Raw genomic sequence first — 25,431 nt, 5'->3', positions numbered from 1 at the left:
TGACTGCTCACCCTATAATCTCCATTCACACATTGTCCCAGTTCTCGATCTCTCTTTCTTTCATCTGACTGACGTTTAAGGCCCCGCACTGATGTGTGCCTGATGACACTGGCTTCCCTTGGAAGAGGTGGCACAGCTGGTGGGTGATCATCAGGACTGTACAGCTGAGGGAGAGGAGGTCTGGGTGGTGCTTCATCTTCCTGGTAAAAAGTAAATAAATTGAGACTCAGCAAATAATATGTTATGAAGATTAAAGAGAACATAGAAGACACTCTCTCCTATATTCTTGGAGCCTTAAAGGCTTATATTATTTTAACTGTTTGTTACTTAAGGTTCTGCCTTAATACATAACAAAACAGTGAAGCACGTCCCTCATCCCAGCAACTAATCACATGATTTTACATGTAATCTACTCAACTCCTTCTTCAAGCATTATTCCTCAGTTCCTTTATAGAATCATAAAAATACAAGGCTTGAGACTTCAAGAGGTCATCTAGTCCAGCCCCCTGCACTGAGGCAGGACCAAGTAAACCTAGACCATCCCTGACAGGTGTTTGTCTAGCCTGTTCTTAAAAACATCCAATGATAGGGATTCCACAGACTTCCTTGAACCCTACTTCAGTGCTTAATTATCCTTATAGTTAGAAAACTTTTCCTAATATCTAACCTAAGTCTTCTTTGCTGCAAATTAAGCCAATTATTGCTTGTCCTACCTTCAGTGGACATGGGGAACAACTGAACACTATTGTCTTTATAACAATCTTTAACACATTAGAAGACTGTTATGTCCTCACTCATTCTTCTTTTCTCAAGATAATCATGCCCCCCTTTTTTTTAAACCTTTTACATGTGTCAGGTTTTCTAAACCTTTTATCTTTTTTTTGCTTTCCTCTGGACTCTCCCCAATTTACTTAATGTGTAGTGCCCAGAATTGGAAACAGTACTTCAGCTGAGTCCTCACCAGTGCCAAGTAAAGTGGGAAAATTACCTCCTATATCTTACATATGATACTCCTGTTAATACACCCCTGAATGATATTAGTCTTGTTCACAACTGTATCACATTTTGACTCACATTCAATTTGTAATCCATTATTAATCCCACTATTTTCAGTAGCACTACCACTTAGCCAGTTATTCTCCATTTTAGAGTTGTGCATTTAATTTTTCTTTCTTAAATGAAGTACTTTGCACTTGTCTTTTTTGAATTTCATCTTGTAGATTTAAGACCAAATCTCCAAATTGTAATGATCCTTTTGAATTCAAATCCTGTCCTCCAAAATGCTAGCAACCTCTTCCCAGTTTGGTGTGGATGATACCAAGCTGGGAGGAGTTGCAAGTACTTTGGAGGACAGGATTAAAATTCAAAATGATCTAGACAAACTGGAGAAATGGTTTGAAGTAAAGAGGATAAAATTCAATAAGGACAAATGCAAAGCACTTCACTTAGGAAGGAAGGATCAGTTGCACACATACAAAATGGGAAATGCCTAGGAAGGAGTACTGAGGAAAGGGATCTGAGGGTGAGAGTGGATCACAAGCTAAATATGAGTCAACAGTGTAATGCTGCTGAAAAAAAAGTAAACATAATTCTGAGATGTATTAGCAGGAGTGTTGAAAGCAAGACATGGGACGTAATTCTTCTGCTCTACTCCATGCTGATTAGGCCTCAATTGCAGTTCTGGGAGCCACATTTCAGGAAAAATGTGTACAAATTGGAAAAGTCCAGAGAAGAGCAACAAAATGATTAAATGTCTAGAAAATATGACCCCTGAGGAAAGATTGAAAAAATTGGGCTTGTTTAGTCTGAAGAAGAAAAGACTGAGGGAGGACATGATCATAGTTTTCAAGTACATAAAAGATTGTTATAAGGAGGAGGGAGAAAAATTGTTCTCGTTAACCTCTGAGGATAGGACAAGAGGCAATGGGCTTAAACTGCAGCCAGGGCGGTTTAGGTTGGACATTAGGAAAAACTTCTTAATTGTCAGGGTAAACAAACACTGGAATAAATTGCCTAGAGAGATGATAGAATTGCCATCATTTGAGATTTTTAAAGAGCAGACACCTGTCAGAGATGATCTAGATAATACTTGGTCCTGCCTCGAATGCAGGGGACTGGACTAGAAATCCTCTTGAGGTCCCTTACAGTCCTACGATTCTATGAAATTCATTGTTTAATAATTTGTTCCAGTATCTTGCCAGATATCCAAATTAGGCTGACTGAACTGTAAGACCTCTTTGGTCTCCTTTTTAAAGATAGGTACTATGTTTGCCCTTCTCCAGTCCTCTGGGACCTTACCTGTTCTCCCTGAGTTCTCAAAATAATTGCTAATGGTTCCGAAATTGCTTCAGGTCATTCCTTAAGTACCCCCTATGGTGAATTTCATCAGGCTCTGCTAATTTGAATGCATCCAACTATGTACAACTTGGAAATCCCTTTATTTTGTCTCTATGCTGTGCAGTATTTACTGGTGAATGCCTTCCATAGTCACAATTAGAACTATATGTGAACCTCATTTAATGAAGACACAAAGCTAGGTGTAATACGCTCAGTGTCAAACTCTAAACTGTGAACAGATTCAGGGCAATTTGAGAACCTGGGCCCAAGTTTCTTTTTACCAGTGTAAATTCTGCAATGTGGGCTCAGCTTCACATTGATAAGGAAGGGATTATTTACAAAATGTTTTCACATATAGCATTAGCCATGCAGACTATGTCTATACTTGCCGTGAAATTTGGCGGCAGGCAACGGGAGATACGCAAGCTACATAGAGTACTGTTTACTTCCTAACTTTACTTATTGCAGCGTCTTCACTTCGCTGTGTCAGTGGGAAATGCCCTCCTGTAGACGCAGCGTTACTCTTCCTGGTGGGGGTGGATTAGCAGTGTCGATTTCTGGGTCGATTGAGTGGGTCTCCACTTCCGCTCAATCGATCCCAGTGAATCTATCAGGTGGCACCAACTGTGCCGCCATCAGTACAGACATAGCCTTAGATACAATGGTAGTGAGAGCAGCAGATTTATACGCAATTCATGATAGTAATACTTACAATTTTTGGCTTGAGCTTCACTGGTGACTGAAGAGGATGCTCAACTTTTTTCAGCTGTTGAGACTGTGTTCTAGGCTGAGTATAAGGCTGTGGAAACAGCCTAACCTCCAAAGAGGACTTAATAGGACTAGATGGAGGACTTTGCTGAGTAGAAAGTTTGCTCTCCATAGTTGTGAGAGAAGTTGATAATGAAGGCACTATAGGCTGAGAAAATGAAGGCACCGTTTTTCTCTCTATGGCAGAAACAGGTAAATATGTTAAAAGTTGTATAGATACTAAATGTACATCAAGAGCACACATTTTTCCCACAAGAACATCACACAAAATAATATGCACTGGCTTTTGAAAAACCTTTCACTTCCCTCATTCTGACAATGAACTATATTTTGAAGATGTAAAAACCTATGATGTTGTAGCTATGCCATAAAACATCCGTAACCCCTGGACCTGGACATGTCTATAGTTGTATTTTTTTTTTTTTAAATTGAAGTAATAAAATGAGTTAATACCCAGCTCCATGATGTCAAAACAAATTTGCTCTGTTTATAGATAGATGGTAAATAAAGTTAATAAATATATTCTTATGCATATGCTACAAACTGAATCTACATAAAGCATCAACTGACTTGCACTTCCCCAACATACTGGCTCTTTTCTGTGAAGTTTAACAAAACTGACTAGTATGCAGATCATATGCACCTTCTCACTTCACCCTTTCCTACAACAGAAGGCTATTTGTCCTGCTCACCAATTAGTCCCCACAACGGAAAACAGTGTGAAGTGCAGGCAGGGGAGGAGGTAGGACCAAGTGGAAAATGCAGACAGAATGGGGGTGGGAGGAGTTGTCAGATAGTGAGTAGAATAGCAACTGTGCTAGTGAGAGTGGGAGTTATGAGACTACACCAATTTCTCAGGTTTGGCTAACTTAGCCCTTTGTTTGTTTTCTTATGCCTTGGCATTTCTTGATTCCATCAATAAGTACAAAAAATACCTGTGAGAAAGGATGATGTTACTGGGACAAGGAGACTCAATTTCTCTTACCTGGATTTTTTATAGAGTCTATTATGACTTTGTAATTTGTTTTATTTGCACTTAGGCCAGCTGTAACATCTTCAATTCTCCATAAATCTTTTTGCATTTGTGTTTTCTCCTAATGTTTAGTAAGAGGAGAGATTTTAAAGATCAGTTCAATCCCAAAATTTCTTCAGTTTCATTTATTATAGCTAGCTTGAACCAAACATTTTAGTGACATGAACACAGGCTGCATGGCTTGGAAAGATTACAGGAAAAAACTGGGCATTACACAGCTGTTAACATCTTAATTCATCCAGTTCAATATATGACAGTCTTTCGCATGACTATTCTGGTGGGAACAGAGTACCATCCAGAGAAGAGATCAACTAAATAGTTTTACGTACATGTTCAAACAGAGATTGGCTTCCTTATGACCTTGGTGCCTACCCCTGCCTATGATGTCCAAATATATCCAGGGTTTCAAAGTTTGCATGCATGCCTAGGAGTCTGGAAGTAGATTAAATAATACTCTCAAGTAAGAGCAAGGATTAGGCTTCTCTTACTGCTGTTGTGAAAATAGGATCAACCAACATGTCCTACCTACAGGTGGAGCCATAAGTAATAGGCAGTGTTTCCCAAAGTTCATGGATATGTCGGGCAGGCAAGGGGAGCACAGACCTACCTCTTAATCGTTCTCTAGAGTGCCATCTTTAATTAAAAAAAAAAAAAAGAGAGCCGCTAGCTTTTAACCTTCAGAATGTAAAACAAATTAAAAAAAACAAGTAAATGGGCCTGAGTTTACATAGAATCTGAAAAGAGCTCTGAGCATGTGAACCGCCCTATTCATTTCAATGGGTGCTAACTCAGATGCTAATGATGATACTTTAAATGTCACCACTGTTAAATATTTCACTTGTCTTATGAAGGTTTATTTAATCTACTCAGAGTGACCACTGATTTTGGTGTCTCACTGACATTGTTTCCTGCACGTGGTTGGCTTGAAGCTTCACAGCAGGACAGTTGCTACAGTCTCCCTGCATCCCACCTGCCGACAAGCCTGCCAGCCCCCAGAAGAGGAGAGGAGTGGCCAACACTACCCACAACACCACATCTCCCAGGCCCTGAACCAGAGGTGATGCGTGAAGCAGGGAGGTACAGAGAGGCCTGAACTGTGTAGGTCCTGCTGGTTTGTAAACCATTGTTTGTAAAAGCATAGGGGAAGGACATGCAAATTAACAACACATGGCAGCATTAACAGGGAGTGTGACTGGTTCCATCTTCCTGAAGAGGGGCTCAGCTTTCAATAGTTAAGGAAACACTGCTGGAATGTATTTATGGACTATGAACTATTACTCTAGAACCCAGGGGAAAGGCCTAAAACTCATTTAGCCAAAGTCAGACTAGCATAAACTGCTGCACGCTGAAACCTTGCTGAATTTTGTTCTGAAAACTTAACTTTTGTAGACAGCAACCACTGCTAATTTACCACTAGACCATAAGAAGACTTTCTGTTTTCCTCCCATTTCCTGTCCCCACTTTTGTCTGTTTTTGGTTGGGAAAACTGACATGACAATTCATAGCTTAGTAAGAAAGCTGTCAATGTCCTGGTTGTGGTATTTTTAACATCTCCATCACTGAAGGAAAAAGTTAAGTAGAACTTACAATTTTTCCTGTACACGTAGTTAGTGAAGTAGAAGGGTTATTGAGAAAATTAAGCCTCAGGACCATTCAAAAGTACCTGACAACACAGCATCCATCATGGGGTTGAAAAATATCATCTAATTAATTCATATAACATAGCATTGCCAGGGAAGAAAAGACAACTTTGTTATGGGCACCTATACCTCCTAGCAATAGGGAAGGGAGATAAATTGCTTCACATTTGCTTTCTTGGAGCTGAAAAGTATATTCAGTTAGGCTATGTATCAGAAATTAAAGTGTCAAGGAACCAGACACTTAAACAATGGAGAATGTTAATAGCTAGTAGTAGACTCACTGGACAGATGGAACATTTCTTGAAAGATATCAAGACACAAACTAGACAATCACACATGTTTCACTTCAACTTCCTGTGAAGAATCACACTGCAGGATATTGAGTGATGGATTTGCAGTGAACATATCAAAGGGTAACCAGTCAGAAAAACTCTGAACCAACTCAAAAAATGCACCTTCCATCTGTGTAAAGTAGTGTGCAGAATAAGGGAGAATCTTCAATGTTATTTCTTCCTATTACGTAAATCTTGAAGCAAACAGACTATTATGAACCAAAATTGGATTAGGTCTAGAAAGTTAAACAGTTGAATATATATATTTAAAATATGAGCAGTCAAAGACTAATGTTTATCAAAAAAAAGATGTAAATATACTTCATGTGCCAGGCAAGAAAAGTTGGTTTGAGGAGATAAATCATTTCCTCTAATTTTTCAGCACAGAAACATAATTCAGAATGATAAAACTACAGGATAAACATATAAGTCAGAAGCTAAAACTGACAAAAAGCCACATCTAAGTTAATTCCAGCATGCCCAGGTCGCTGAGAGCAATAGAAAAAATGCCAGGAACTCAGATTGATGATTTGGACAAACTGAAAGCCAGATACGACATTCTAGACCAGTGAGGGGCTGTGTCACCACCTGCCCTGCAACCCTGGGTGCCTCACAATGCTTTGCTATTGTAGCTCCCAAGGTGGGCTCCTCACAAACAGCCATGCAGCACACAGGTCATACCTTGATGTTCTGTGTATAGCTGCAGCCTGCCAGCAACACTGACCCCAGCAGCTCTGGTTACTACCTGCAGGGTGACTCTACTTCTCTCCAAGTCCTGACTGTCCACGAATGAAAGATTTTGACTGCAGAAATGAACTGGCAGAAGGGAATATTGAGAGATTCAAGACTGTGGAAAATAAAGGAAGACACAGGAAAACATCTACAGCAAGAAATAATGCTGTTATAGAAGATTCCAGAAAGATGACTGTGATGGTTTGGACACATGTCAAGAATGGACCTAGAAAGGATATTATACATAGTGATACATACCTAAGTGCAAGAAACTAGGAATAGGAAGACCAAGGGTAAGTTGGATAAACATGGTGAAGAATGACTTAGAACAAAAAAGTTTTAAGATGAATGAAGCCGTGGAGCTGGTACAAGACAGTGTGTGTTGGAAAGACATCACTCGGCCCCATCATTGCTCTGACAGAAAGGAATGAAAGAAGCACTTCATATTGGTGAAAGATAAAGAAAAAAACAAACATGGAATGGGAGGGATCAGAAAACCAGCTTGGGAATTATGCTAGACACCTGAACTAGCCATTAGGAACCCCTGCTTCACCCACTTTCCATGTTAATGTTGATGTCACTCTCTATCCATGCCCTCCCTGCCCCCAGGACATCTTAACATTCCAATCCTGGAGTCCTGCTAAGGTTTATCGGATCAAAGGTCCCTCTGTGAGCCAGTGGATGTTCACCAAGAGAAAATGCTGCCCTCAAAGTTGAACTACCAGAAACTCAAACAATTTTGGATGCAATTCTCCCCCATCCTTTCCATTTATTGGGAACAGAGTTATTGGGAATAGAGATATTGAAGGAGGGTCCAGAGAGACTGTATAACCAACTACAATGTACAAACCCACTTCCTCACTATGTTCAAATGCATAACTGAAATTGTGACCTTTGTTAAAGTGTATGGACATATGACTAGTGGTAATTTCCTTGTTTTTTGATTTGACAGAAAATGAACTTGGGCAACAGATAAATAACCAGGGATTTGAATGAATACTGACGTTGTTGGTTTTGTTTTCTTGTCTAAGATAATGCTTTGTAAAGATGAATATAAAACTACCTCAACAACATACCTTGTTCTAAGGATAAAAACCAATAATTACAAACAAGAGATATGTAGAAAAAAATCTTGTATGCCACATTCAATTTTGCAAATAAGAATGACAGATTAAAATAGCGCTCTCCCTGCATGATTCAAAATTAAATAATTGGTTTAAAACCCAGGTATCTTTCAATCACCGATGAGCTTTAAATAGTTGTTTCAATTCACAAGGGATCTGCAGACATAACCATCCACTAATATCCCAACATGACAGAGAATAAGTAAGGAAAATAGCACATCAGTGACTGATGCTCTTAAAAGTGGATAGATGAATCAACAAAGATAGATCAAATAAATGGAAAACTAGGAAGTCCTGCACAAACTTCTAAATTAAGAAGTTATTAATGTCAAAATGCTAGTATGTAATAAAATACTGACAAATTTGCACAGACACAATGTTATGACAAACATTTACAACCCTGGAAATGAAGCTAGACACTCATTGCTATGCTACCACCATTTTTGCACTTTATGAGCCAAAAGAATGTAGGAGTTATTTGAGACTTGAGGGTTAAGAATGCCAGGAGTCGAAAGCAATTAGAAATTAAGCATATAGCAAATGAATATCTTCCTAGATGTTTATTCTAAGTTCAGGAATAACAAGGATCTGTTGGAGGCAGTTTCAAATATCTGCAGCAGTAAACACAATACCTTAATCATGGGACACTCATTAGGATAACCTTGCCTGAACAGTATGATTGGAGTTACTTCCTATATCTTAAATACCACAGCATGGTGTTAGTAAATGGTAACCATTTATGTATGTTCTTAAAGAGTTTGCATTAATACTATTGCCCTGCCAGTGGATTTGGCAGGTAACTCTTCTAACTTCTTTTTCCACTTCTAAATTATAGATGTTGACATTTTAGGAAACAGAGTTTTTCTGTTCAGTTCTCTTTACTCTCCAATATTATTGTTAGCAGAATCTCATACTCTAGGTTTCAACCAAAGGTTAATTCTCTAAGAAACTTCTGCAGAATTGCTAATTATTTTCCTGTTACAAATGTTAATCTATGTCCAGTGCTTCTCCATTACAGGCTCTTCTTTCTAGCATGTCTCCCTGCTTGAGATTATATTTATATGGCATGGTTAAATTTCCAGTATCAAAATTAATTTAAAAACAAAAAGACAAATGATTGTTTCTGTATTTAACAGTCACGCTAATTTGAGATTGATAAATATGTGTTTCACTCAAGCTAGCCAGGTACGCTGAGGTACAGTTTACTGACTTTGGATGTTTCCAGCAGGAGCAGCAGGCAGGGAACCCTTCAGCATTCCCCACGCAGAGCAAGCATTCCGGAGATTTCCTCCCAGGAGCTAATTATTTTCAAGTTCAGGCAAGATCTCAACAAAAATAACATAGTACCTGAAAACAGACTCACCTGAGGAAAAAATGATCTGTTCATCTGTTCTTGTAAAGCTTGCTTCAGTTGGTTCACATCCTTTTCCAATTTCAGATATTCATTCCAGGCATTTTCCATTTCCTGTTGGCAAAGAGAAAGGCTTCAATGCAACCCTACTAGAAGCAATAAAAGGCATGCAGCAGTCTATCCCTTATCCAGTTAAACAAATAAGCATATTTAACTTAAGAAGTAGATTGTTCTATTGGAAAAAAAAATGATTGGTTCTGAACTGAATGTAATGGTATGAGCTTAAAGTAAAGCATGAGCTTAAATGCTTTACTGGATTGTGGCCAGCATGCACAGACAGAGCCCAGAATTTCTAGTTAGAAATGTTTTGACAATATGACGACACAGAATGCTCTATCAGTTATTTAAGGGCAAAGCAGGAGTTCAAAGGAATCTAGGCAACGATACGAACTCTTGAAGGAAGACAACTTAATTTCAGTAACCTGTTCACTTTACTTTTGTAATGTGTAAAACTGAACAATATACTATTTTAAGACAGTTCTAAAACATTGGTGCAAATTCACCACTGCCTCCTTCTGACATTCTGGAGTCAGGGCCACCAGAGCATCTTTAAGTTACTTACATTATGGCTAACATCTGCAGCTGTACAGTCTACTATCTGATACAAAATAGTGAAAGATGATTTGATTTTACACACCTGTATATAACTTTTCAACACAGCCCATAAAAGCAATGCATTGTCTGCAGTTATAAAACAATGCATATGTGCATGTAAATGACAGACATTTTAATTTACTCGAATTACACACAAGACTTGTAAGTGCAATTTTAAAGGCACTTTTCTAAAAACTTGCCTCGTGTTGTAGGAGTTAGGAATTATATGGTTGAGTACAGAGTGGGTAGGTGGGTTTAAAATTTCCTCTCTTGTGTGGCCTATTAATGAAACATAACATTAATTTGATGTGGTGCCTCTAATAAAGTTTATTCTTATTAGGCTGTGGTAATTTAGAGAGAATTTTGGCAAATACTCAAGGTTAAGACCAAGCTCCTTTTTCGTCCCAGAAAAGTTCCAGGGAATCTAGTTTATACCTAGATAGCTAGTGGAGATTGGAACAAAAATTTGCAGTTGAAGACCTCCATCCAAAGGACAGAGCTGCAGGGTTTGTTTTCACATTCTGTACTTTATCTGAGTTTTTTTGTAGGATTTAATCCTCTATCTGAAAAAAGATTAATTTTAGTCTAGCACTTCATTTAACATTGCTTTGGAAGCACTGAATACATACGGTTGATGCCTTGGATATTTCAGCCCGAATATGAATGAGGTCCTCTTGCAAAAGTCTCTGCTGGGAAGAAATGTTTTCTGCATGATGTGGTTGATCTTTGTACAGTTCCATCTGTCTATGCAAAACCTCCAAAACAGATTCCAATTGGTCCTAAAGAAAAAAGAGCAAGAGACTTACATTTGTAGGGGTCTGTAGTGATTTACTATTAAGAATATGAAAATTCTTCTCTACCTCTCAAGTCTTTCCTCTAAATCACTAGGATCACAGATTTTCCTTTTACTCAGAGAACAAAGAAGAAACTGATTATTGAAAGGTGCGAAGCTTTGGGTTGTCACTGTAGTGGTTGTTACTGAGTACTGCTAAGTAGCAACACAATTGCCACTACAAATCCCTGTTATTTATACCAGTGCTTAGTTTGTGCCAGCACCTCTAGGTTTGCTGCATCACTTATGGATGTAAAAAAATTGCTTGAGCCCCAGCACCTCTTTCATTATAAACTGAGCACTGGTTTGTACCTTTCAAAAACATTAACCAATGGGGATGAAATTTTTCATGTTTAGTTTCTGTGCAACAACCCACTGCATCTGTGACAAAAATTCCTTCCATCATTTGTGTGTTATGATATTCCTTCCATAAGACAGAAAGTTTGTTTAAGCAGGTTGTTTATTATTCACTAATATAGATAAATTAGGTTACAATATTCTCTGTTGAACTCCAATTAAAAAGCAAAAGCTAGTTCCAGTCTGCTCCAATGAAACCTGCAACTGGCCAGCAGTTTCATTTTAGAAAGGTTTTTTTCTAAACTACTTCTGAAATTATCCATACCTTTTGGCAGATACGCCAACCTGTAATGCAAATTAATTTACCTACTACATTCAGATATTCATTTTAATGAGCACATTTAATTTCAGCAGCTCTACAGTATGTAGGTAGGGCTCAGAGCTAGTAAAATGTTAGTTTTATATACATACAATGACAAGAGAAAAGGGAAGAAAAGGTCCCTTTGTTAATGTTTATTATGTGAATTCTACATGGGATATAAGCAGAAGAAAGGAAGAAGGTCGGAACAAGGAACAAGAGGGTCTTAGCAGCAAACAGGTCGAAGAAGTTATTGCAGGGTGGATTGAGACCTTCGGGCCTAGAACCTCAGCTGTTGTAAACTGGCTTAGCCACATCAATGTAACTCAGGATCTGCTCCCTCATTTTTATAGCCTTTTACATAATGCTAGTACAACGGTACTAGCTACAATGGTATCTAAATATGGTTCTTGTTAGCACAAGTTTTGAAACATTGTTAATTGTGAGAACACAGTTGCCTATCTAGTTAGATTTTTTTTTTAATCTTTTAACTGTCTTAGAAAAATGACAGCGATTGAGCCCCTTCATTCACTCAGCCCTCTGACATTGTCAATTTAAAAAGAAAAACAAAACTATTCTGGAAATGTGCATTCAGCAAAGTTTGTAATGGATGTGTCATAAAAATAAATGAGTAGTTTTTAAATATGCATTATTGAAACTTTTTTAAAAGTATATTTTTCAAATACATTATTTTTCTGTAACACTCAAAACAAATACCATTTTCATTCTCTAATAAAAAAAGTTATACATACTGTCCAAAGTGAATTATTACACTATTGGTACATTACAATAATCTGATTCTTAGTTTGCAGTCCCAAAAGCCTGAATGAGAAACTAAGTTTTGGCCAAGAGAATTATGATGATTATTATTTTAAAATTAAATTGTATTTACTTTATTTTCCTTAAGGGCTCTTATTTTGTCTTCCAAGTCCTGTAGAATCCCGTCCTGTTCACAGAAAACGCTTAGCTTGACCTACAAATAAAATCACATACATATAAATTAGATTAAAAAAAGGAAGAAAACCTTATTCTGTAGCAAGATTTTCGTTTTCATTTGGATCAGAATAAAAACAAATACAGTGTAACAGAAACAGCTAAATGCTAAAATAACTATTTGACAGGGTTTTGAATTGATGTTTGATACTTACATCAATATCACTCTCTGCAATCTTGACAGGTTTTGTACTTCGTTCTTTTAGTGTATCACGCCCTGTCACCTAAGAAGAATAAGGTTTAAATATATATAAGGCTGGTGGCAAAGTGAAGTATAATTATGTTTTAGTGATAAAGAAAAGGTTTTGTTATATGCTCGAGCCAACACTTTATATGATTTATTAACACTAAAAATAAATGTTAAAGGGCTTATCCTTTGAAATATAAGAAATTTTAAATAAATTGTGGAACTTGTATAAATGTAACATATCGATACTATCTTCTTCATGAGAAGAAAATGTGTAAGTAGAATTATTACAAAAAACTTCCCATAAAATAGAAATCTTTGTAAATATGATAACGGTATATCGATATCTAATTCCAAAGGATTACCAACTCATTAAATTAGGCTGTTTAATGATGTGACACAGGGAGTGAGTCCGTGAGCCTGTACTCTAATCTCTTAGAGGCTAATTAGTGCACCAGGAATGATAAGCGGCACAGGAAGGAAGTGCAAGAGAAGAGGGGAGATGAGAGGAGCAGACTAAGGAGACCTCTGTTCCCCTCAGACCCTGCTGAGAGCACCTAAAGCTTGGCGAACACTGGGAGCATGGGGGATGCTGATGATATTGGTGAAGGGGCCTTGAAATATAGCTTCACTGAGAGCACAGCTAGAGAACTCTGTGCAATTTCTGCAGATAAGAAGATGGGTGGAGCAGGGCCTCTGTGATAAATGACTAGTGCAACTGTATCAGATTTATAATCTAAGGCAACGTTGATCCCATTTGTCCTTCATTACAAATTAAGGCCCCTATACTACAAAAACTTTTATGTATGAATAGTCTCATTGAAGTCAATGGGACTATTCACGTTCTTACAGTTAAACACATGCATAAGCGTTTGCAGGATAGAGGTCCAACTGACTTAAAAACGTGTCTTAGTAGTTCCTTCATAGTTACAAAGGGCTCACTCTTCCTCAGTCCATGATGAATGTTATGGAAATGCAAAAAGGGATATTAGTCTGGGGCAGGAGCCAAACTGATATTTAAACGCACTTCATTCTGGCTATACTCCTTTCTAGTGTTCACCTTCTCTCATTCCAGAAATCTCTGGCTCCAAATCCAACTTCTAGAAAGGAAAGAAGATAATCCTTAGGGACTACCCACAATTTGAATTGGTAGAGAGACTCAACTATCCCCTCAGCCTTTTATTTTAGATGAAGTTAGCAGGTTACCTAGTAGGATTTTCAATTATTATTCTAGCCTTAAGATATGACTACATTTGCCTTTCATACATCATTCATTGCTCTATGTCTCACCACTCCATTTTCAAAGAAAGCATATATTTATCATGTGTATTTCATGAAATAAAAGCCAGATGTTTGCTATTTCCTCATCATCAAATACAAGAGGATTTAGTGTCTCTTGGAAGAAACTAGTCTCAATTATTTTTAACATTTTCAACATAAATTGCCAAATAGTACAATATTTTAATAGGAATTATTTTCTTTTAAAATGTATCGCAATTCGTTTAGTATTATTATTGTTTGTAAATATTCAGTCACATGTTTAAGTGTAGGAAAAAATTTAGTATATTTAAGCATAAACAGAAGTGTGTCCAAATACTAAATCTTCAGGTTTAATAATTTGCAAGCTACTGGGATGGGTGAAATTTTCTCATAGTCTGCAATGAAAATGCTATGAATAATTTGCTATATTTTGAAATGGATTATATAATTTCAAGTGTAAAAATTACCTTAATTTTAAAGCAGTGAAAATGAGAACATAAAATAAGGTTTAGCATGCTTTCACACTTTAGGAATTACATAAAGGAGTCACTACTTAACACTTTCAACACATGGCAAGATGAAACCAAGCACAGTGCAGTCAGCCGTAATTTTGCATACAGCCTAAAAAAAAACATCTTGCAGGAAGCTGTTCTATATATCATGAGACACCTGTGGAAGCTAGCGTATGTACATTGATTGTCATTTGAAAAACAGCAATGGGATGGTCACATTTCAGATAGAGGCAGTCTTACATTTATACTGGACCGTAACCTTTGTGCTGAGCTCTTTAGCACTTTGTAAACCGTGTTGATCTGAGGTCCATTATTTTTTATCTGTTTCAAACAAAAGTTTCGTAAAAGTTTGTTATTAAAAAAAGATATGACAACTCAGAATCCCACGAACAACAGAAATAGAGATTCCAGAAGTTAGATAAAGTTGATCTCCTCTCTCACTCTCTGCAACTATTCTCAAAGGGAAGGCAACTGGCACATACTGTAGCTGACTCATTACTGCCTGTTACCCTTGACTTACAGGTGAAGAATATTGATGTGTTTAGAGCACTTTCTCTTTCCACGTTGATTACTAAAATTAACCATACCAACCTGGAAATCATAACTGGCTGCTTCTCCTCTGGTATAACCTTTAGTTATGATTTGGATCAACTGCTAGTTCAACTATGAAACTATTTTTTATTTTACTTTTACAACATATGCAGACAGTGTACAAATCAAGGCCAGTTTACAGTGTTGCCAAACCTTCCAAGTGCCCCACCAAGTATAGTGTGGTATTTTCTGGTCAGGAAATTAGCAGTACAAGTACAATCGTTTTGTGCATGGTCCTCAGTGGTGATAACACAAACACCCTCAAGATCAGGCTATCTGCTATTTTTGATCAATGCTTTGGCTATGCCACATGACAGATCTGCAGGATCTCTTTCTGTCAGAAAAAAAAACCTTTTCCTTAATTCTCTCTATGAACACACAGGGCTTGTTCACACTGCCCCCGCGATTCGGCGGCAGTCGACAGGAGTTATGCAAACTACGCAAAGTAGTTTGCGTAACTCAGGTTGACTGCTTCTGCACGCTGTTCACACTGCGCTGAGCCGATGGGAATGCTGTTCCTGTTGGCTCAGCGCTACTCTACTTGAGGGGGTGGACTTATTGAGTCGACTTCCGGATCGATTAAGCGGGTCTCACTGACTGCTCAATCGATCCTGAAAGATCGATCTGGCAGCAGCGATTTTGCCGCCATCAGTGTAAACATAGCCACACATTCCACCTTCTCTCTCCTCTTCACCTCATTGGAACTGAACTCCAGTTGTTATGGCATAAGGTTACACGATTACAAAGTTATATCTTGATTTTAGTAAGACTTTTGACGTGTCCCACACGTTTTCATAAGCAAACTAGGGAAATGTGGTCTAGATGGATGCACAACTGGTTGAAAGAGCAAAGTCAAAGAGTAGTTATCAATAGTTCTCTAACAAACTGGGAAGGGCGTATCTAGTGAGGTCCCTCAGGAGTCATTCCTGGGTATGGTACTATTCAATATTTTCATTAATGACTTGGAGAGTATGCTTATAAAATCTGGAGATGATACTAAGCTGGGAGGGGTTGCAAGCTCTTTGGAGGACAGGATTAGAATTCAAAATTGGACAAATTGGAGAACTGGTCTGAATTCAACATGATGAAACTCAATAAAGACAATTGCCAAGTACTACTCTTAGGAAAGAAAAATAAAATGCACAACTACAAAATGGGGAATAACTGGCTAGGTCAGTAGTTTCCAACCTGTGGCCCGTAGGCCAAAAGTGGTCTGCGAGGGCTTTCAAAGTGGCCTGCCACTCCCCTCCCACTGGCTGCAGAAGGGAGCCGCTGCCTAAGGACCCAGGCAGAGAGCGTTGCTGCGAGGCTAAAAGACTGGTGCAGGCTCCTTGCTGCAGCCAAGGGGATGGTAGATCAATGCTCCCCTCTCCCTGGCTGTAGCAGGGAGCATGGCAAAGCACTCTGCCTGGGTCCCTAAGCACTGGTGTCCCTGCTGGAGCAAGAGGGAGGGGAGCAGTGATCTCCCGTCTCCCTGGCTGTCTATGGGAGCCACTGCCCAGGGACCCAGGTAGAATGCATGGGGCTACAAGATGTGTGCGGTGTCCCTGCTGCAGTCAGGGGGATGGGAGATCAGTGAGGAGGGAGGCAGCCTCCTCGCGGAATTCCTTCTATCTGGCTGCAGTGGGGGGATGGGGAGAGAGCTGCTGGCCTTTCAGGGTTGTACCAATGATATCAGCGGCCCTCAAGCCAAAAAGGTGGGAACCACTGGGATAGGTAGTAGTACAGCTGAAAAGGATCTGGGAGTTATAGTCGATTTGTGATCCACTATGTGTCAACTATGTGATGCAGTTTCAAAAAAAGTTACCACCATTCTAGGATGCATTAACCGGAATATCGTATGTAAGACACATGAGGTAACTGTCCAACTCTACTTGGCACTGGTGAGGCCTCAGAAGGAATACTGTGTCCAAATCTGGGCAACACACATTAGGAAAGACGTGGAAAAACTGGAGAAAGTTCAGAGGAAAGCAACAAAAATGATAAAAGTTTTAAAATCCTGGTCTATGAGGAAAGGTTAAAAAAACTGGACATGTTTAATCTTGGGAAAAGAAGGCTTGGGGGGGACCTGATAACAGTCTTCAAATATGTTAAGGATGCTATAAAGAGGTCAGTGATCAATTTTTCTCTATGTCTAGTGAAGGTAAGACAAAAAGTAATGGGCTTAATCGGCAGCAAGGGAGATTTAGGTTATATATTAGGAAAAACTTTCTAACTATAAGGGTAGCTAAACTCTGGAATAGGCTTCCAAGGGACATTGTAGAATCCCCATCATTGGAGATTTTTAAGAAAAGATTGGACAAACACTTTTCAGGGAAGGTCGAGGTTTACTTGATTCTGCCACAGTCCCTTCCAGCCCTACTTTTCTATGATGGACCACTGAATGGCTTTGCAGAGGACCCCAGATTTGCCTGAATTGCTCTAGTGCAAATGCTTAATGGTACACTTTCTTCTACACCTTCCTTAGGCTTTCCTCATTCATATTCGGCATATCCTAATCTGGAATGTATGTTTAAATTAAAAAATAAAATCAGCAAGTTACTATGGTATTCTGAGACCAGACTTACCCATCCACTCTATGCATAGATAGCCTACACTTGATCTCTTAATAATTAAAAGGAAAACAAACTACTTCCTTTTATCATTTCTTAATCCTCCACTGCCTGTAATTTATAAGCTTACAGGTGAAATGTCTTTCCTTACTGTGTAAGGATTTGTCTAGTGTTCAGTAACTAAGGGCTAGTCTACACTTTAAATGCTATAGCAGCACAACTGTGCCACTGGGCAGCACCTCTGTAATGTTTCAGTGTAGACACTACCTACATCAATTGGAAGGATTCTCCTGTCAATACAAGTAATCTACCTCTCTCAGAGAGGTGGTAGCTGGTCAATGGAAGAATTATTCTGTTGACTTAGCACTGTCTACATGGGGACTTGGGTCATCTTAACTACACTGCTTAGGGGTGTGTGGATTTTTCACACCCCTGATGGATGCAGTTAAACCAATCTAATCTTCTAGTGTAGACCAGGCCTAAGGCATGGGGCCATGCATTTAATAATGAGGATAAAACAAAATATCAAATAGCTGCTCATTCAGTGAGCACCTTCCTTTCTGTGCACTGAACAAGGCAGAAATCCTACCGAAAAAAATCGTATATAATCATGTAATTAAAAATTAAGTCATAATTACGGCTATGATTTTGTGACACAAATTTTTAATACATTTCATGGCACATACAATGATATGTCATGGAAAGCAGGAGAGTGGGGGCCCACCAGTGGGTGTGGGAAAGCAAGTACACCTCTCTGTCCCATTGGACTGGGTCCAGGCCCCTTCTCTTGGCATTGCAACTTATCCCTCCTGGTCACAACACCTCCGTAGTGGAGACGGATGGCCAAATTTGATGGGCATTGTGACCTAACGCATGGGGTTGCAATGCCACTTATGTTTGGTTGGATGGACATACCAAACCTGAGTCGCGTTGTGATCCCAAGTGCAAGATTGCAATGTCAATTGGTTTGGAGGCATTTCACAGACTTTACTCAAATTCAGTTTCTGTGACCACTGTAACAAACTTGTAGCCTTAATCATAATGCATACACACAAGGAAGGCAAATAAAGGTGGCACAGGCAACCTTAATCTCGCATTTCTTAATTTTTTGAGTGCGTGACTTTGCAATCATAATAGTCTTTTAACAGGCTTTTTAAAAAGTAATTTCCTAATTTTTTAAAAAACAAATTTACAAATACAGAAATTCAGTCATTTGGAACCATACTGACACCCTTCCCCAAAGACTTGGGTCACCAACAGGATCCAGATCCTTAGAATCACAGCACAGAATTCTACCACTTGAGTTAGCAGAGTAACTGGTAGCAGTAGTAGGCTGTAATCCTCTATGTGGACCAGCTCTAGAGGGGGGATAAGAAACATGCTTTGCCACTTAATTTCACAGGTATTTGCTGTCAGGAGAGGAATGTAGAGACTCAAGACTCCTGGGTTCAATTCCAGTTTCAGGAAGGGAGTGTTAACGAAATGTTATAGACCTTTCTGCCTAACCACCCTGACCTACCTTTTCTTTTATCTGCCTTCCTTCGTAGTTCCTGCCACAATTTCTACCTATTCAACTCCCACCCTGGCTCCTGCCCCTCTTCACAGACAAGGTCAGCTCCCAGACTACTGCACTGGGCGGCACAGAATGGGGAGAAGGTGAACATCCTCAGGGCTGAACGAACAGGTTTAGGACTATTTAGAAAGATTGGACGTACACAAGTCCATGGGGCCAGATGCAATGCATCTGAGGGTGCTGAGGGAGTTGGCTGATGTGATTTCAGAGCCAATGGCAATTATCTTTGAAAGCTCGTGGCAATTGGGGGAGGTCCCTGATGACTGGAAAAAGGCAAATATAGTGCCCATCTTCAAGAAAGGGAAGAAAGAGAATCCAGGGAACTACAGATCAGTGAGCCTCACCTCAATCCCTGGAAAAATCATGGAGCAGGTCCTCAAGGAATCCATTTTAAGGCATTTAGAAGAGAGGAAGGTGATCAGGAACAGTCAACATGGATTCACCAAGGGCAAGTCATGTCTGACCAACCTGATTGCCTTCTATGAAGAGGTGACTGGCTCTGTGGATGTGGGGAAAGTGGTGGACATGATATACCTTGATTTTAGCAAAGCTTTTGATACTGTCTCCCACAGTATTCTTATCAGCAAGTTAAAGAAGTATAGGTTGGATTAATGGACTATAAAATGGATAGAGAGCTGGCTAGATCATCGAGCTCAACGGGTAGTGATCGATGGCTCTATGTCTAGCTGGCAGCCAGTCACAAGCAGAGTGTCCCAGGGGTCGGTCCTGTTCAACATCTTCATTAATGATCTGGAGGAAGGTGTAGATTGCACCCTCAGCAAGTTTGCAGATGACACTAAGGAAGGGTGAGTGGTAGATACCCTGGAAGGTAGACATAGGATACATAGTGACCTAGACAAATTGGAGGATTGGGCCAAAAGAAATCTGATGAGGTTCAACAAGGACAAGTGCAGAGTCCTTCACTTAGGATGGAAGAATCCCATGCACAGCTACATACTGAGGACTGATGGGCCAGGCAGCAGTTCTGCAGAAAAGGACCTGGGGGTTACAGTGGATAAGAAGCTGGATATGAGTCAGCAGTGTGTCCTGGTTGCCAAGAAGGTTAATAGCATATTGGGTTGCATTAGTAGGAGCAGATCGAGGGAAGTGATTATTCCCCTCTATTCGGCATTGGTGAAGCCGCATTTGGAGTATTGTGTCCAGTTTTGGGCCCCCCACTACAAAAAGAATGTGGACAAGTTGGAGAGAGTCCAACGGAGGGCAACAAAAATGATTAGGGGGCTGGAGAACATGACTTATGAGGACAGACTGAGGGAACTAGGCTTGTATAGTCTACAGAAGAGAAGAATGAAGGGGGATTTGATAGCAGCCTTTAACTACCTGAAAAGGGGTTCCAGGGAGGATGGAGCTAGCCTGTTCTCCATGGTAGTAGATGACAGAACAAGGAGTAATGGTCTCAAGTTGCAGTGGGGGAGGTCTAGGTTAGATATTAGGAAAACGTTTTCCACAAGGAGGGTGGTGAAGCACTGGAATGGGTTACTTAGGGAGGTGGTAGAATCTCCATTCTTAGAGGTTTTTAAGGTGCGGCTTGACAAAGCCCTGGCTGGAATGGTTTAATTGGGATTGGTCCTGATTTGAGCAGGGGGTGGACTAGATGACCACCTGAGGTCCCTTCCAATCTTCCATGATTCTCCCCTGTACCTGTCCACCCTCCCATCATTTGAATCCTGCCCCCTGCTCCTCTCCACTCTCACTTCCCAACTCCTGTCTCCCTCCTCTTCTGCTTCTATCTATCCTTCAAGCTCATGTCCCCCTCTCCACCTGGCTCATATCCCCTTCTGCTTCTCCTCACTCTCCAGCTCCTGCCAACCCTTCCCCAGCTCCTGCAATCACATCATATCCCACATCCCACCATATCTGCAATTCCATATAACTACTTCCTTCTCCTCTGCCACACTTGGATACCATCTGGGGGCACTGAGAGAACAAGAGAGTCTTTCTGCTCTCAGTTCCTGTGCCCAGCACCAAGATTGTTCACAGCTGGGAGATGCAATTGCAGGGAAAATCTTGCTCAGTTGCTACAACCATGATTTATGCATGAGGAGAAATGTTTCACACTATGAGAGATAGAAGGCTGTTGTGCTGAGCAAAATTATTATAGTTTGCTTTTTAAATTGATTTTTCAAAACCTGACATTTATTAATCTAATTTTGTTTTCAATCTGCTTACCAGGGAGATGGCTATTTTAACTGAGACACACATTTTGAGAGTCACAATAACAACATTTCAGTTAACATCTTGAATTCATGCAACATGATATTGGTGATCTGATATTAATAAGAATTTGAGATCTCTCTTCGGGAAGAAATGTCAATTAATTTAATTCACCACTGGATGCCACTATTGCTTTATACAGATGTTAATACAGAATTTAAAGAATGTCACATGAATTTGAACCTATTGGTAAAGAATGATCATAAAGTAATATTTTTATAGATTGAATTTTAAATCAAAAACAAGGTATGAGTGTATAAAAATATATACTCTAAGATTGAAACAAAATACTTCACATTTAGAAGGATTTAACAACAGTGAGTTAACATTGTCAAGGTTATGAATGCAAGCTGTAGGAACAAGAGAGAGATATGGGCTTGTTTTTCAGACCTACCCCATTGCCCACTGAGCTAATTCTAGGAAGTTTCTGGCTATTAAATAGCTCAATAATGGCACAAAGTGGCAGGAATATATTGCATTACTCCTAAATGGACCATGGAGAATAATTTAGGGAAAAGGCTGACTGATTCTGAATGGAGTTCCATCTAATCTTTGGTTGTGATCATCGGAGGCCAGGATGCTAAGCTTCATAAGATGAGTGGTTTGAAGGGAATTATTTAGGCTCTTCAGAAATGCAAGTATGGCAAAGAAAAACCCCACATAATAATATGGAGGTGAGAGAAAGATTGCATACATTCAACTCATTTATCACAATTACTACATTATACATTTGTTTATAAATTATAATGATATTCTTATTATCATAAAAGAAAACAGCTTCTAATAGAAATAAAGGAAAAAACAGGGATGAATAAACACTAAAATTCTGTATTTTGTTAACTTAGAATACTCAGTCTTAATCGTAACGGCATTACCATAATGTTGTAACAGACATTAATATTCTGAATCAGATTTTACTCTGGTTCTTTAAACCTAGAAAAAACTTCTCATTTTTGCACTGTTTGCAAACTAAAATAAAATAAAAGAAACCCACAATAAGCACCTTTTCTGACTTTACATTTTCAGTTTATAGTCAGTAATGTAAGACTCAATTTTAGAGATTTTCCAGTTACACCAAAAGTTCAGCATTCTAAATTCTGGATACACAAGGCTGTGAGTAATGTAGGTAGGAAGAAGATATACAGAAGACTGATGGGATGGCCAATACTGATAATACAATTCCTATAAATATGTCCTACCTTTAGATCCAGATATTCCAAGTCTTTCTTCAGCTGGATGTAGGTGTCATCAGCCTTCAGTTAAATATATAAAAAGAATGAATACCAATGCAATGTATTGCACTACTTTAAAAGTAATTTGCAAATACTGGAAAACTTGTATTAAACTATATGTAAATAAGCGATAAAGAGTAAAGTGACAAAGTGGGTACAAAAGCGGTACAAAATAAGCACAGTGGCCTCACTGCCATATTGCTGTTTATGGTTGAATATGAAATAGGCAAAATATTATGGAGACCTGATTCTCCCCCACTCCCCTTCCATAATGTACAAGGTACAAAAAACATATTTGTGGCTTAAATTCTTTTCTTGGGCATGAACATTTTTATGGCTAGTGTATTCACAGTAGAATATGTTATCTAAAAAGGTGTAAGCCATGGTTTAGCACCCTATATTGCATGACTTTTTGACAGAATAATTTTGCCTTATTTAATGTTGGTCTTAGATAGGAAAGATAAAATATTTCATTAAATAACAAATCACCAGAACACTTATGGTCAAATTTCATACATATTTTAAAATGTGTCCCTTAGTTTGGAAGAGTCAGAACATGCTGCTGCATGGATAATATTAAATAAAAATTCTTATATAGTCAGAGAACCTTTCTGGCTTTTCATCTGATCGTGTCCAAATGAATACCTTTTTTTTTAAAACACTGTCTATTTAGTAGCTGCTTTCTGCATGGTCTTGTAATTATGCAAGGACAGTATTACCTTTACTAAAGTTACCTGAAGAAATGTGCACACCAGAGTCATAACAGAAAGTGATCTTTCTTCTTTCAACAGAAATATTTTCAACAAACAACAAAGCAAGACATAACTGTTGCGAACAATCTTTGTTAACTGGCTAAATATCCAGAATATTTATTTGGAATTATTGACATTATTTTGGATTCTGGATTTATTGGCATAAACAGAGGAAAACACAACTATTCTGGTTTCAAGTTTTGACATTTCAATATTTTGATACAATGAAAATAGTTATCTGAAAAAACTCTGTGCTAGTGAAGCCATATATAACACGTACATTTCTTTGCAAGTATTAACTTAAGCTTGCTTCAGTATGTTCAATATACTTTGTAAAACAGAAAGTGATGTTTGACCAATTAGTTTACTTGATTGCCTGAATACTCTATAATATATAGACTATTTCACTGCAGCTGTTCAGCAGGTGAGGAAAATGGAATAAAAAAGTTTTTAAAATAGTGAAAAGTTCCTTGAATTAGGCAAAAACAGAAATTGCTGAAAGCTTTAAAATGGAGCCACCACGTTTTGCTTCATGGTCATAAATGTTCCAAGGTTACTAGATGGCTCCACTTTTGAAAATGTTATAAATCTAGTACCTTGATAAAGAGAAGCATAACAACTACATTTCTGCCCTATCTCCAATTTTAAAACTTCTTACATCAATGCAATCAAATGTGTTGTTATAGACCTATGATGGCTATCATTATAGACCAATTAAGCAAAAGGACAATTAGACTTTTATGAGCTAATCTTCACCTGCAGAAATTATGCCATTACGCGCTACTATGAATGTCTAGCTAGTTGATATATTTCACTTTGGCGTTAATGCAGCATGTGGTGAAGTGAGCCACTCCCATTATGAAAGCAGTGCAAGACACTATTTTGCTTCAGTTCAAATTAATAAAATATATTTAATTCTACTTTTCTGAAAAGATTTTAAGGAGCAGCATTCTCAGAAGTAATATCAAAGCAATGTGACATCTAAAGCTTTGAAACCATAAGCAACAGCATCCGGTAGCTTAAAATACTCATAATTTACAGCATGTTCAACAGCAAAGAAAAACACAAATGATTCAGGGATTGCAGAATACCAAAGAATGGGCAAGAAAGCACAGACTCAAGCACGTCACTAATGGAGCATTTGCAGAGTCACAAAATATCATACAGCACAGATGAACCAATCAGCAGCTAACCTGATAGGTGGAATTAGTTGGCAAGTGCTGTAGTAATTGGGCGATTGTGTAATTTCGTATACTAGCCAACTTAGCCTGATGTCTCCTTAATCGAATGAGAAGCAATGTTAGCTCTTCAGGCTGCAGGTATTTAGACACATTGTAAAGAGGAAATTAGCAGTCTTCAGGGAGTGTCACTGTAATTACATTCTTCACCTCAGTGCCCAGACAGCATTTACTTGACACAATTAAGCAATTATTTCATTAATTCTGCATTTGGTCAAATAAAGGCAATAAAAGAACTATACTATAGTAACAAAACTAAAGAAGTTCTACATATGGCCTACTCTTGCTCGCACAGCAAAATTCCCATTGACATTAATGAGAGCTGGATACCTACTTACTTACTTAGGTTTACATAGTTCAAGTTTAAGAAGAGTTAACTGGGTTTCAAACAACATGAAAAAACAACATGTCTAAGGAATTAGCAGGACTTGAAAACCTTACTACAATAATTTGGTGGCAGGGAAGGGAAAAAGAATTCTAACATTTCAACTTACCGACTTGCCATGTAAACTGGGTGCACTTACAGTATGAGTCATATATCCCATAGTAGGCATGGAGCGTCTATCAATGTGTGCCGAACTCTGTAACAAGAGCCACAGTCAAAATAGTGAAGACTACCTCAAATGGGAAGTATGGTCTTATGGATAAGGTACTTGACTGGGACTCAGGAGATTTGGCTTATATTCATGGCTCTTCCAGACTTCCTGTCTGACTTTAGGTAGTCTCTAATTTGGGGTAAATTCATTAATGCTTGTGAGGAATGCAGATATTACAGTAAGCATCATAGGAAAGCCTATAAATAAACAAACGTAGGAATTTGGGAACTAGTATACTGGATCAGACCAGGG

General features: G+C 38.7%; 1 protein-coding gene across 12 annotated transcripts in view; it reads right to left on the bottom strand.

The window, feature by feature from the left end:
• PLEKHA7 (pleckstrin homology domain containing A7) overlaps positions 1-25,431 on the bottom strand; it is a 291,612-nt gene that overhangs the window by 19,517 nt on the left and 246,664 nt on the right. For all 12 annotated transcript variants that reach the window (XM_067540688.1, XM_067540693.1, XM_067540691.1 and 9 more), the window contains 9 exons: positions 25,078-25,164; positions 22,561-22,614; positions 12,607-12,675; positions 12,351-12,431; positions 10,601-10,750; positions 9,330-9,431; positions 4,091-4,199; positions 3,050-3,282; positions 12-200 (listed from right to left, as the gene is read on the bottom strand). In XM_067540688.1, coding sequence (XP_067396789.1) covers positions 12-200; positions 3,050-3,282; positions 4,091-4,199; positions 9,330-9,431; positions 10,601-10,750; positions 12,351-12,431; positions 12,607-12,675; positions 22,561-22,614; positions 25,078-25,164 — 1,074 coding nt within the window. The remainder of the gene's footprint in view (positions 1-11; positions 201-3,049; positions 3,283-4,090; positions 4,200-9,329; positions 9,432-10,600; positions 10,751-12,350; positions 12,432-12,606; positions 12,676-22,560; positions 22,615-25,077; positions 25,165-25,431) is intronic.

The sequence above is a fragment of the Emydura macquarii genome, unplaced genomic scaffold, assembly GCF_026122565.2.
Source record: "Emydura macquarii macquarii isolate MOO-44397 ecotype Brisbane River unplaced genomic scaffold, CSIRO-AGI_Emac_v2 contig_587, whole genome shotgun sequence".
NCBI lineage: Eukaryota > Metazoa > Chordata > Testudines > Chelidae > Emydura > Emydura macquarii.
This window is presented reverse-complemented; position numbering and strand designations above follow the sequence as displayed.